The sequence below is a fragment of the Aulonocara stuartgranti genome (genome assembly GCF_965226115.1).
Source record: "Aulonocara stuartgranti genome assembly, chromosome: 14".
Taxonomy (NCBI): domain Eukaryota; kingdom Metazoa; phylum Chordata; class Actinopteri; order Cichliformes; family Cichlidae; genus Aulonocara; species Aulonocara stuartgranti.
In genome coordinates this window covers 26,370,943-26,383,351 of record NC_138950.1, presented here as the reverse complement: position 1 = coordinate 26,383,351, position 12,409 = coordinate 26,370,943, and the positions used below count along the sequence as shown (strand labels likewise).

Genomic DNA, 12,409 nt, shown 5'->3' with positions numbered 1-12,409 from the left:
CCTCCCTTTTGCCCTATGACACCTGGGAGTCATATGGATGGATGAATGTTCCATAACAATCCATCTCCTTCTGCTTCAAGTCAAACAGGACATTCTTCAGGACTGCTTCAGTTAACAAAATGTATTGAAACCAGGCCTACAAAGAATAAGACCCGCTGAATTCTAGGATCTGAATGCATGAAAATGGTCAAACTAAATAAATTGGGGCGATATATGATGAGTAATGTGGTATTAGACTAATATCTTCTTTTGGGTGGAGTATTTCATGCTATTTAATCTGAAAAATTTAACAGAACTTCATAGGTTGTTCCGTTATATCTATTCTAGAATAGATATAACACAATTGTTAAGACAGAATCATGAAACTCTCTAAAATGATGACTGTCCAACAGGATCTAACAACACTCGAAAGAAGAAGCCCGAAACACAACAGTACATAGGCACACATTAAGAGATGGAAGTTTCCATCTGAAATGCACTTGCAGATTACAGAGTTAGTAGGGAAATGCCAGTCAATACTGCGTGCATGAGTGGAAAACACTTCAGGTAGGAATATAAATGTGTGTACATGTACATACGTTTGTCTTTGCTTGTGTTTGCATGCACCATAGTGTTTAGGTGAACCCCATCTCTCATGCCTGGAGGCCTCTGTCATTGTCACTTCGGTCCATTCCATATTTCTCCTGCCTATGCACCTGGGACGTTTTATTTTATTTGCCTGCCATAGACCAAGGTCTGGATGATTGATGGACCCACATCAGCCACTCTCTGCCCATTTATCAAGTAGCTGGTGTTCAGGGCAGGTAAAAACCTTTCTCTCTCCCCCTCTCTCTCTCTCTCTCACACACACACACACACACACACACACACACACACACACACACACACACACACACACACACGTGATACTTAATATTTACAAGTTCAGCCTAAACCAAATGAAGATTTAAATCGAATACTGAGGGTAACACTGAATGTATTTCTGGTTAAATCAGAATTAATCTTTTAACAGCTGAGCTAAAATACCATTTATTTGTTTGTGAGTATGCGTACTCATACACAACATTAACATTTCTTACGGTAGAATTCAGGTTCACTTGTGTATGAGCAGTCTGTCTGTCAGTGGCTGGCAGGGCTTGATTGGACAGGTAATCTGGCATCCCGGGCATTTTCCCGGTGGGCTGACTCACTTTTGGGCTGATGGGCCGGCCTGAAAGGCTGCTGTGCACTGACTGTACAAGCACTGACAGCAGCCCATTCGATAATTCTCATTACTGAGACTGGATTGTCCAATCAAATCTCTTAATGCGACCGGCCCCTCCCCTACCTTTGCTGTGTGCTCATGCAGCTCATAGAAAAAGCTTAATGTGGAAGAAGTGGAGAGAAGGTGGAGCTGAAAAGCCAAGAGAAAACTATGAACAGCTGTACCAGCAACAACTAGTAACCAGGCCTCACAGTCACAGGAGACAGCTGCTGCTAGCACCAGCTGTGGAGAAGTGAGTAAGAGACAGAGGACAATGAAATTAACCTGGTAAGAAAATAGATCAAGGAGTATAATTACAAGAGGAGAGATTCAAGTAAAACGAATGGCTACTTTGACAATGCGCTACTGCTAATAGCTAAAGTAAAATAGCTAAACCTTTTAACTGTCACATGCTGCAGTGTAACTAACCCAACAACAACTGTACTAACCTGATTAAAACCAGTTTCAATATCCAATACCAAGCAAAATGAAATATGTGTATGCATATGTATATATATATAATTTTTTTATTTTATTTTATTTTCCTTTTTGTCAAGGTAAATTATTATTATGCTGTGTGGGCCTAAATCTTGATTAGGGTTAGTCAAGTAGTAACCTGGTTATGGTTAACGTTAAAGTAATTAGCCAGCAATTGAATCTAAATTAGTGTAATGCTTCTTGGAGACACTGGAATACCTCCTGTGCATGTTCATGTAAACTGGACAGACTGAATTTTACTGTGCTAGTGCCAAAATATGCTGCTTAATTTGGAGTCTTGCAGAGCTGGAATAGATAATAGCATCACTATTCTAAATGCCAAGTGTTTATCAGCCATTTATGCCTAATAACCTTGAGTTCATCACTATTAAATCTAAACTGAAAATCAAAGTGAGAGTGATAGTCGAATGGAAAATTCTTCCAAAAATTCTTCCCGTCATTTATTTATTCACTGATAAATAATAAATGGCCATTATCATCTAAGGTAAATTTAAGGAATGGAAAACCACACAAAATTTTAAAGAAAGCTACAGTGTGATATTTGTGAAGGAGATGAGGAGATGACAGTGTAGAATAAGGATACTGCTTCTCACCATCATGCCTCATCAACACTTTAGTATAGTGCTGTTAATGGAATTTGGTTTGTCCTGCAGGTTAAATGATATGATGCTTGTCATGTTCCATGAGTGTGTTTTGACATAAGAGGTGCAGATAAGGTGCCATGAAACAAATAGGAGTCAACGAAAACAGGGAAACAGACAGTGTTCGAGCAGCCACTTAGTGTGAAGAGTCATTAATAGGCAATGACAAGTCTGTGTGGAGTGGATCTCTCTGCCAGTGTCACTGGCCTGAAGGAACATCAAGCTGAGCATTTCAAATTACTTTTTACAGTGAGACAGGGAGACAGGAAGATTCTGCTTGGTGTTATTATGGTTTTGTCAATGTCAGAGTTCTCATAAGATGAAGTCTTTTACTTCAATAGAACTGCGTTTCACTATATAAGTTACACCGGAAGGAAAATTGCATAAAAGTATGTTCGGGTTTGGAAATCTGATTTTTGAAGATCGGTGACTTCAGTAGTCATTTTTGCATATTGCCATCTGTTCTAAGAGATTGCAAGGAAGTTTGGTCATAAAATCATAATGTCAATGATTTTGTCAGTGTATTTTCTGAAATTTTATGATTCACTCTTTTTCATGTAGTCCCTCTTTTATGGTATCCTCTGCTCCACTACTAAGATGTCCTGCTCTGCAGAACTGGTCTAGTTAACTTTTATGTTTATGTAATTTCATACAAAATTCAATAAAAAATGGTTTAAAGAAGCAGAATTACAAAAAATAGTAAGTAAAAGTATATTTTAAGAATCTTAAATTGGCAAAATTTGGAAGGTAAGCTTCAATAAACTTAAGACATTTGACATTTGTGAACCACAGATGTTTAAGTGGCGTAAGCATCATTGTTTATATTCTGCATACTATGGTTATAAGTTTCGGCTATTTATATATTTGTTATTAGTTTGGGTTTTTTAAAATAAATTAAACCCCACTAAACAAAGTTACAGTGGTAACTCGGGCAACATTTGCACCCACAAATTATGAAAGGGCCTTCAATGAGCTTACCATGAGAATGCATGGTAGTGGGAGTGGGAGTTAGTCAAAATGTCAGTTTAATCCGAGTACCCAGGAGACATTGGTATATTTTGTTCACCTGGATGTACCCTTGAAAACCCAGCTGGCTACAAAGGATTCACAGGCAATCAATAGGCAGGTGGGCAGAGATTACTCTGGATAATGATGGCAATAAAAGGATTGAGGAAATAAAGACACGACAGAGAAAGCGAGGGAGTAAGAGAAATGGGATAAGACAGAAGGGGCAGGATGGGGGCACAAGATGCTTATACATTAACAGTCTGAAGCCAAAGTCACCTTCATTACAATATTGCATTCATAATATCGTTCTTGTATAAGTAAATTCTACCTTGCTCTATCTAGGGAGATCATGAGGACATTTTTGCCAAAACACCCTGAGTAGAGTTTTTTGCTAAAGAGTGAATGCACTATTAAAATCCGTGTCGATGTTAGAGATTTGTGACCTTTGCAAGCTCACAAGTGTGTCTATCCTTGTTAGAGGTCAACTGTGCTAGGAGCGGATAAGTTTCACAGTGGATTTTGGGGGATTTTCTGATGCCAGATACTTCTTAAACCTATTGCTTTACTACACATGATATTTGGACATGTATATGTAGGTGCTAATGTTATGCAACAAGTGTGTGCAGATGGTATATCAGTAACATGCACTTTACCCCAAGTGTGCACAACACAGTAATTACATCACAATAATTACATCACCTGTTATTGCTAGTAATTAGTTGGCAGTATTTTTCTATCAGCAAAATGGAAAAATCTAAAACATACAAAATCTACAGGATTTTGGTCATTTTACCTAGTTCTTATCAGTTCATAAGATTAGGTAAATGTGAGATGAACAACAACACATGTCATATTACAAAAGCCTCACATTTGACTCTAGAGAGGTAGGTAGTACCTAGGGCATCCAGTACAGGGAAGATCAGTAACTCTTGAATGTTTTCAACTTGTGAATGATTTTTCTCAGAACGACAGACTTCATGTTATTTGACAATTGCCTTTGTGAAATGCCCCAGACTGGCAGTCAGCAATACCACTTTTTTAAGATCATTGCTGATGTCTTTTCTCCTTGATATTGCATTAACACCTATCTGAATGCTCCAGAGCACCAAATTCACCAAACATTTGCTTTTATAGTGGTGGTCACACTTGGTGATTATCAATTAAACAATTGCATTTGATTAGCAACACCTTGCTACACCTAATTTTTAAGAGCTACTATTGATCATATTATATTATTTTTATTATATTATGATATATAAAATTTTGGACTGGAAAAAGGGTGTACTTTCTTTTTACCATGATTATATAGTGCCCACACGGTGGGATAATTTGCGCTTTAATTTCTCCATGTCATCCCTTACACCTTTGTAGAGGTCTTGTGTGGTTAAGGAACAGTATAAGCTTCAACTCCGACATAACAAGCAAACGCTTGCTAACTTCTAAATGCTGGCTATATAAATAAAATTGACTTTAACTGAACTGAATTGCCTACTGTCTTGTGACTGCATCATGTGGTTGGGGATAAAAAATATGGTTTGTATACTGTATGGGACTAATTGCCATCTAGGTTTACAAGATGTTGAGGATGTTGAAGATGATAGGATTTAGATGGGAGCGACCAGGAGGGACAGGATTCAAATTTGAGCAGTTTGGAGAGAATGTTAGAGAGGCACATCCAAGTTAGTTTCAGTGTTTGCAGAGGAAGGACAGTGGATATAATGGGTGATCAATGATGAATATGGAGCTGCTAGGTAAGAGGAAAAGAGGAAGGCCACAGCAAAGGTTTGTGGATGCAGTGCGTAAGGACATGCAGAGAGTTGGTTTGACTAGAAGACTAGTCAGCTCATGCAGAGGGCAACAAGTCAAGCATGAAATGTGTGTGAAATAAAACAAAGTTTAAGCTGTAGTTCCTTGATGACTAGCAAATTGCTTAGACTTGGTCACTCTGATATTGCTGATATTGTCGAAGACAACTTTGAAGGTAATAGCGATTTATATGTAACTTATAAAAGCCGAGTTTTGTGTTTTACTTGGTAGAAGGAAGGCTGAAAAGCTTGTTAGAGGGCTAACTATGCTAATAAAACAAGTGCTGTAAGCAACACAACCATGTCATGAAGTACAGTGGAAAGAAATGAAGTGATAACAAATGTACCATTAAATATATTCTCGGGGGTGTCTTCCCCATCTCTCCTTCCTGTATTTTGCTTCTCTTTTTTTTTTTACTTTTTACCTCTCAGTGGCTCTGCAGTGGGACCAATCAGTGTACATTTGCTGACGTGCAAGACTCTGTATATTAGAGTTTGTATAGTTGACACTCCAACACAGAGTTGTTTCAGGTATCAGAGGCGGGAGTGTTCTGAGCCAAATCCTTTGAAGTAACTCATCTCAGTGTCAGAGGACACCATTAGATGTGTGTGTAAGATGTGTGTGTGTGTGTGTGTGTGTGTGGGGGGGGGGGGGGGGGGGGGGGGGGGTTGTATACTGCACATACATCACTAGTATACACATTTTTTGTCAGTGTGTTTACCTACATGTTTATGGGTCCTTGCTTAAATATGTAGAATGCATGCAAGAGGTGTTTCTTAAATGTCTGAAACACTGCAAACACAACGTACTTTGACAGTCCGCGTGATGTCAGTATATGTGTCTATGCACCCGCTCTATGGGCAGTTTTCCTGACCAAAGTAGCTTTTGAAGTTTCAGTAATTAATTAACGACTTTGTAACGCCTCTGTCAGTGCGCCCCAGGGTGGCTGTGGCTACAATGTAGCTTGCCATCACCAGTGTGTGAATGTGTGTGTGAATGGGTGGATGACTGGATATGTAAAGCGCTTTGAGGTCCTTAGGGACTAGTAAAGCGCTATATAAATACAGGCCATTTACCATTTACCATTTACTTCTCTGATCTCATACTAATTCTATCAGTAAAGGCCATTCTTTCATCCTTCTAAAAAAAATGAACAAAAAAACATCATTGATATTATTTGCATTGCAACATTACAAAGAAACATACTAATAAAGATGTTAAAGATGACCCATTCATGCTGGAAGAGTACTCTGCCATAGACTGCTTAAGAGTAAAACATTTGTCACTAAGTCCTGGACTACTTGCCATAGTTGATGGAACCATGAATAGTGCAGAAGGAGAATGTCCTGCCATCAGTGCATCCCCTGAAGCTCAAGCACACTTGGGTTATGCAGCAGGAAAATAATCTGAGAGCAAGTCCACCTCTGGATGGCTCAAAAAGTTGAAATAAAAATTAAATGTTAATGAGGTTTTGGAGTAGCCTAGGCAAAGTCTATCCATCCATTCGCTTCCACTTATCCTTCTCAGGGTCGCAGGGGGCACTGGAGTCTATCCCAACTGTTATAAGGCGAGAGGCGGGGTACACCCTAGAGGTCGCCAGTCTGTCGCAGGGCTAACACACAGAGACAGAAAACCATTCACGCTCACATTCACACCTATGGGCAATTTGGATTAATCAATTAACCCATCCCCACAAACTGCATGTCTTTGGACTGTGGGAGGAAGCCAGAGTACCTGGTGGGAACCCACGCAAACACAGGGAGAACATACAAACTCCACACAGAAAGACCCCGGCCTGATGGTGGAATTGAACCTATCCGAACCAAAATGCCAGGTTGGTTTGGATAGGTTTCCCCCCTTAATAAATGGAATCATAGTTTAAAAAATTTATTTGTATTTACTATGGTTCTCTTTGTCTAATAATTTTTGCTAATAACATCCTATATTGAGAGACTGAGTTACAGTAGGGTTTTGTGTAACATTATATAATGGTAGAGGCATTAAGTCAGACAACAGCAACTGTTTTCCATTTGTGCCCATATTGGATTCTTCATCCACCTGGGTCCAGAAGACAGGGTAACCCCATTATTTTAACCTTTATAGCTAATCTTAGCCAAACCACAGAGGGACACACATTTCCAAATGATTTAGATCTAATATACACAGATTATGAACTGTCATCTTCCTGGTGTTAAATATCTAGTTGAGTGCCAGTCAAAAGTTTGGAAACACCTTCTCATTTAATGGTTTTTTTTTTATGACTATTTACATTGTTGATTCTCACTGAAGGCATCAAAACTATGAATGAACACATATGGAGTTATGTAGTAAACAAAAAAGTGTGAAATAACTCAAAATGTGTTTTATATTTTACATTATTCCAAATAGCCACGCCTTGCTTTGATTACTGCTTTTGCACACTCTTGGAGGCCAGGCCATCTGGCACAGCACTCCCTCACTCTCCTTCTTGGTCAAATAGCCCTTACAGAGCCTGAAGGTGTGCTTGGGGCCATTGTCATGTTGAAAAATAAATGATAGTACAACTAAAAACAAACCGGATGGGATGGCATGTCACTCTAGGATGCTTTTGTAGCAATGCTGTTTCAGTGTGCCTTCAATTTTGAGTAAATCCCCAACAGTGTCACCAGCAAAGCACCATCACACCACCTCCATACTTCATGATAGAAACCATGCATGTAGAGACCATTCATTCTCTGCGTTTTCTCCGTTGCAGAAAAACATGGCGAGTGAAACCAAAGATGGACAAATCAGACCAATGCACAGATTTCCACTCATCTAATGTCCATTCCTTGTGTTTCTTGGCCCTAACAAATCTCTTCTGCTCATTGCTTTTCCTTAGTAGTCGTTTCTTAGCAGCATTAAGGTCCGATTCACACAGTCTGCTCTGAACAGTTCATGTAGAGATGTGTCTGCTACTGGAACTCTGTGTGGCTCTAATCTGAGGTGCCGTTAACTTGGAATGTCTGAGGCTGGTGACTTAGATGAATTTATCCTCAGTAGCAGAGGTGACTCTTGGTCCTCCTTTCCTGGGACGGTCCTCATGTGAGCCAGTTTCGTTGTAGCACTTGATCATTTTTGTGACTTTACTTGGGGACACATTCAAAGTTTTAGCAATTTTCCGGACTCACTGACCTTCCATTCTTAAAGTAATGATGAACTGATGTATTTCTTTACTTAGTTGATTGGTTCCTGCCGTAATATGAATTCTAACAGGTGTCAAATAGGGCTTGTTATTGTTATATAATATTAGATTGTTTTAAGTTTGCAATTACCCCACCTTGATTTTTCATAAATAATCATTCTGCTTTAGATTTTAATAGTTAACAATTTGAAACAAAACTATTTTGCTCTAAACTTACATTTAGCAGTAGAGTGCGGTGGATGAAGTAGAAATGCTTTCAGGGCTGTGTTGAAATCACAAACAGTAAGCAGAAATGTAAATGTCAAGCATTATCATGGCAATTGTGTAATTTTCCATTCACAAACTTTTAGTTATTTAAATACTAATTTTGGAACCTATTTGGTAGCTAAATGTAGATGTTATAAATGGCTGATGTCTCACATAATCGTTGGATTTCCTTCTGCTTTAACTTGCAACGTTTTGGTTGTTTATAATCGAACTACTTATTTTCACCTTTCTTATTGTCATGACCACAAAAATTGGTTGGAGTCAAACGCAAGACTCCGAAGAAAAGGTTAACAAGTTAATTTACAACAGTAAAGTTCACAGGTGTTGCTAAGGCAAAAGGTTTGTGGTTAGTGGAGTCCAGGTTCCAAATAGCCAGGGAGCTCCACAACTTCTTTTTTCATTGAATCTCAAGGGTTTATGCACAGTGGAAACCAGCTTTACTAACTGTTTTCTGTTCTACTGTCCAATGAAGACTGAAGCCATTCTACAATTCTACAACAAGTACTGGCAGGAGAAGAGATGATCGCAAACAGGTGAGTTTGTTATCTCCAAGTGCCCTGAGTCAAACGGCAGGAGCCCAGGACAAGTCCCACCCCTCAAATACACAAAATACATTAACACGGACAGAGGAGAGCGAGGGAAAGAGCAATGAGAGAGAGCGAGTGGTGGTCCAGCACAGGAGAACTCAGGGACCATGACAGTTATGGTCTTTTGCTCTGAGTATACATTTGATAGATTTTTTTTCTTCTTCTCAGATCAAAATATGTTTCTTTTTCTTAACTTCACCACTATGTTGTAGTTTAATATTTTGTTATTTTATTTTGATTTATTGGACATTACATTTTTTTATTGAAATGTCCAAAAAGCTAAGATGCAAAAGGCAGTTTTCTATGCAAGATGTGAGTGAAGTTTCAGAAGAATTACACACATAGTAGTTTTTAAATGTGAGTGATAGAGATTTTCTGCTTTTGTGACTGCACTTAATTTCAGTTCTGAGTTCAAACACACTATTATGCAGCAGGCCCCACATCATAAAGATAGTTAAGAAACAAGAGGGGCTGAGAGATATGTATCCAGAAGTCAAATGGGTTTTTTAAATGTAGGGAAGCAAGAAATTGGGCATTTCATCAAGTAGTACAGAGATCTAGAAAAAATAGAGACATAAAAAAAGAATAATTGTATAAATGTGAGGAACGTGTACTTTACAAGATACAGAAACTTTGGGGCAGATAAACAAACATGTGTAAAAGCACATTTGCAACATGAGCTGAATTGTGAACCTAGAGTGGTCATGTGCAGTCTACTGATCACTCTGAAAGCATCGTAAGGCTGAATTACATTTGAATAGAACCTATAGCCACTATAATTACTAACCAAATCCCATGGGGAAATTGGTTGAAGAGCACAGGAGAAGGGCAGGAGAAGAGATACTGTATTTGTGAGAGGGGACAATAGATGATAGAGGTTCTTAATAGCTTATATGCTATATAAGTAAAAGCTTAAGACTGAAATTAATAGTGATATGGTGATATGGTCGGGGTGACTTTAAAAGATTGACTACATAATTGACACTTTAACTGGTTAATTACTGCACTGAAAAAGATGATACATTTATATTATGTTTTATCAGTTTTAAAACTCACTTGATACTTTAATCAATATATATACTGGATTGTGAAAAATGGTAAACTTAAAAAGTGAACTGCAATTGTCTTTTTGACCAAGTTGGCACACACATATTTTTGCATGTTTTTGTTTTTTAGCAATTATAACCATGTATAATAATAATAATAATGAAATAATCTTGCTATGTTATGACATTGTTCTTATTAAGTTTTGAAATTTGATCTGTGTTTAATGTCCTCTTTATGTTAAACTAGAGATTGTTATTTGTCACGTTTGCAGTTACACCTTGTTTTTTATTATTTCCTATCCTTTCTAATCCTTGAAAATATTGTCTTCGTCAAAGTTTCGATCGTCAAAATCCTTTCCATACAAATTAAGCCAAACTTTATCATCTTTCACAAAGGGAACTGATCCTAATCCTAATTTAAGGACATCATATTATTGTGACATATCTATTCTGTCACTTTTTGAATCAACTTACTTTTTACTTTTTTATTCTTCATGTTTGCAAACTAATTTTAAAAAAAAATCACATTCAGATTTCAAAAATATAAGGTCTTGGGCCTTGTTTGCCTCACATATCCAACATCCTATATCACATTGCTCTGCTCTGACTGATCATGGTCTCAAACAAAGTGACAAACAAGACTGCTAGACCAGATCTGTGGCTTGTAAACTGTCAGTTCTCAGAGCGGTGTATCCTGGACAACTGTTTAACTCAGCTTGCACTATAGTATTACTATTTCATAAATACATAAATAATTCATTGTGACTTTGTGTTCATTTCAGGTTAGAAATATTTGATTAGCTTTCGTCTTGCCTTTTATCCACCACACTTGATATTTTTGAATCCAAGTCTTTTGTTGCACTGTTACATAAATAATTTACTTGTTAATATTACTTGTTTTTATTATTAAAGGATTCATTCTTTAATTATTTCCTTATATTATATCCTTTTTTAATGCACCCTTGTTTCAGTTGTATCTAAATCAACCTGAAATTAAACTGCCAAATAAGTAGGTCTTGGATCCAGAGAACTCTGTCCAACTCAAGCTTTCTGAATTGTGCTTGAATTTTTAAACCTTGAGCAAAGAAAACTGCTAATAAAAACTAGAAAGCTGCCTAAAAGAGCAATGGTGGACTGGCATTCAACCCAGACAATGTGTGAAAGGAAATAAAAAACAAAGGGAATCACAGACAAAAAAGATGTTCTGAAAAAAAAAAGTTGGTATGAAAGCCTGAGAGAGTCACAGGGAAGACGAAAGAAATGTCTTATCCTATTACACATCCTTCAGTAGTAAGTTCCTGAGGTTTGGCCTGTGAATTATGAATAGAAATGCATTAAATATGGATGGATCACTCCTTACTTCTCAGCAGGAATGTCTCTTGCTCGTATGTGTCCATACACAAACAAATTACTACATACATGCAAACACAGAAAATCAAGCACAAAAACATGCCAAGTCACTATAATAGATACAGTCTCAATCTGTATCTTTTATCCCAGTCACTTGAAAAATGGCAAAAAAAAAAAAAAAAATCATGTTTTGCATGGTTGGATCTTAACAATTCAATTCAATTCAATTTTATTTATATAGCGCCAAATTACAACAAATGTCGCCTCAAGGCGCTTCATAGATACAGAGAAAAACCCAACAATCATATGATTGAAGGTTCCAACATGCAACAAGAAGAAATGGGAGTGAGACAAAACACTTTTTGAGCATGCAAAACAATGCTTAAACTGAAACAGGCTGATCAGAAGTTTAGGACCACACCTCCCAAAAAAACCTGTACCTGTTCAATCTTTTTGGGTCTTCCACTTGAGTTTTTTGTTCCATAAACCTCAGGAAATTCAAAATGAATGTCTTACTGCATCCCACCTCAGCAGCGATGGCAGACCCTGCTTATACAGTTCAACAACTCAACCACGTTGAAAAAGGGAATTGTTTTATGCTTTTGCCATCAGAACGTCATGACAGTGAGACTACCTGACAGAAAATGACAATGAATCCACATTTTTGCACAGATTTGGCCTTTTAAAGGCATGTGGTCTTAAACTTTTAATCAGCTGTAAAAAAGCCAGTTTCAGTTTAAACATTGTTTGTAATAAATTGCATGCTCAAAAAATTGTTTTGACTGTATGTTTATGTATGC

At 37.6% G+C, this 12,409-nt stretch overlaps 1 protein-coding gene across 1 annotated transcript in view; it reads left to right on the top strand.

Moving 5' to 3' along the window:
* Positions 1-1,383: 1,383 nt before the first annotated feature.
* LOC309687632 (uncharacterized protein) overlaps positions 1,384-12,409 on the top strand; it is a gene marked incomplete at its 3' end in the record, with an annotated part of 28,769 nt that continues 17,743 nt past the window's right edge. The window contains exons 1-2 of the mRNA XM_082502729.1: positions 1,384-1,531; positions 9,099-9,159. Coding sequence (XP_082358855.1) covers positions 9,146-9,159 — 14 coding nt within the window. The 5' untranslated portion in view covers positions 1,384-1,531; positions 9,099-9,145. The remainder of the gene's footprint in view (positions 1,532-9,098; positions 9,160-12,409) is intronic.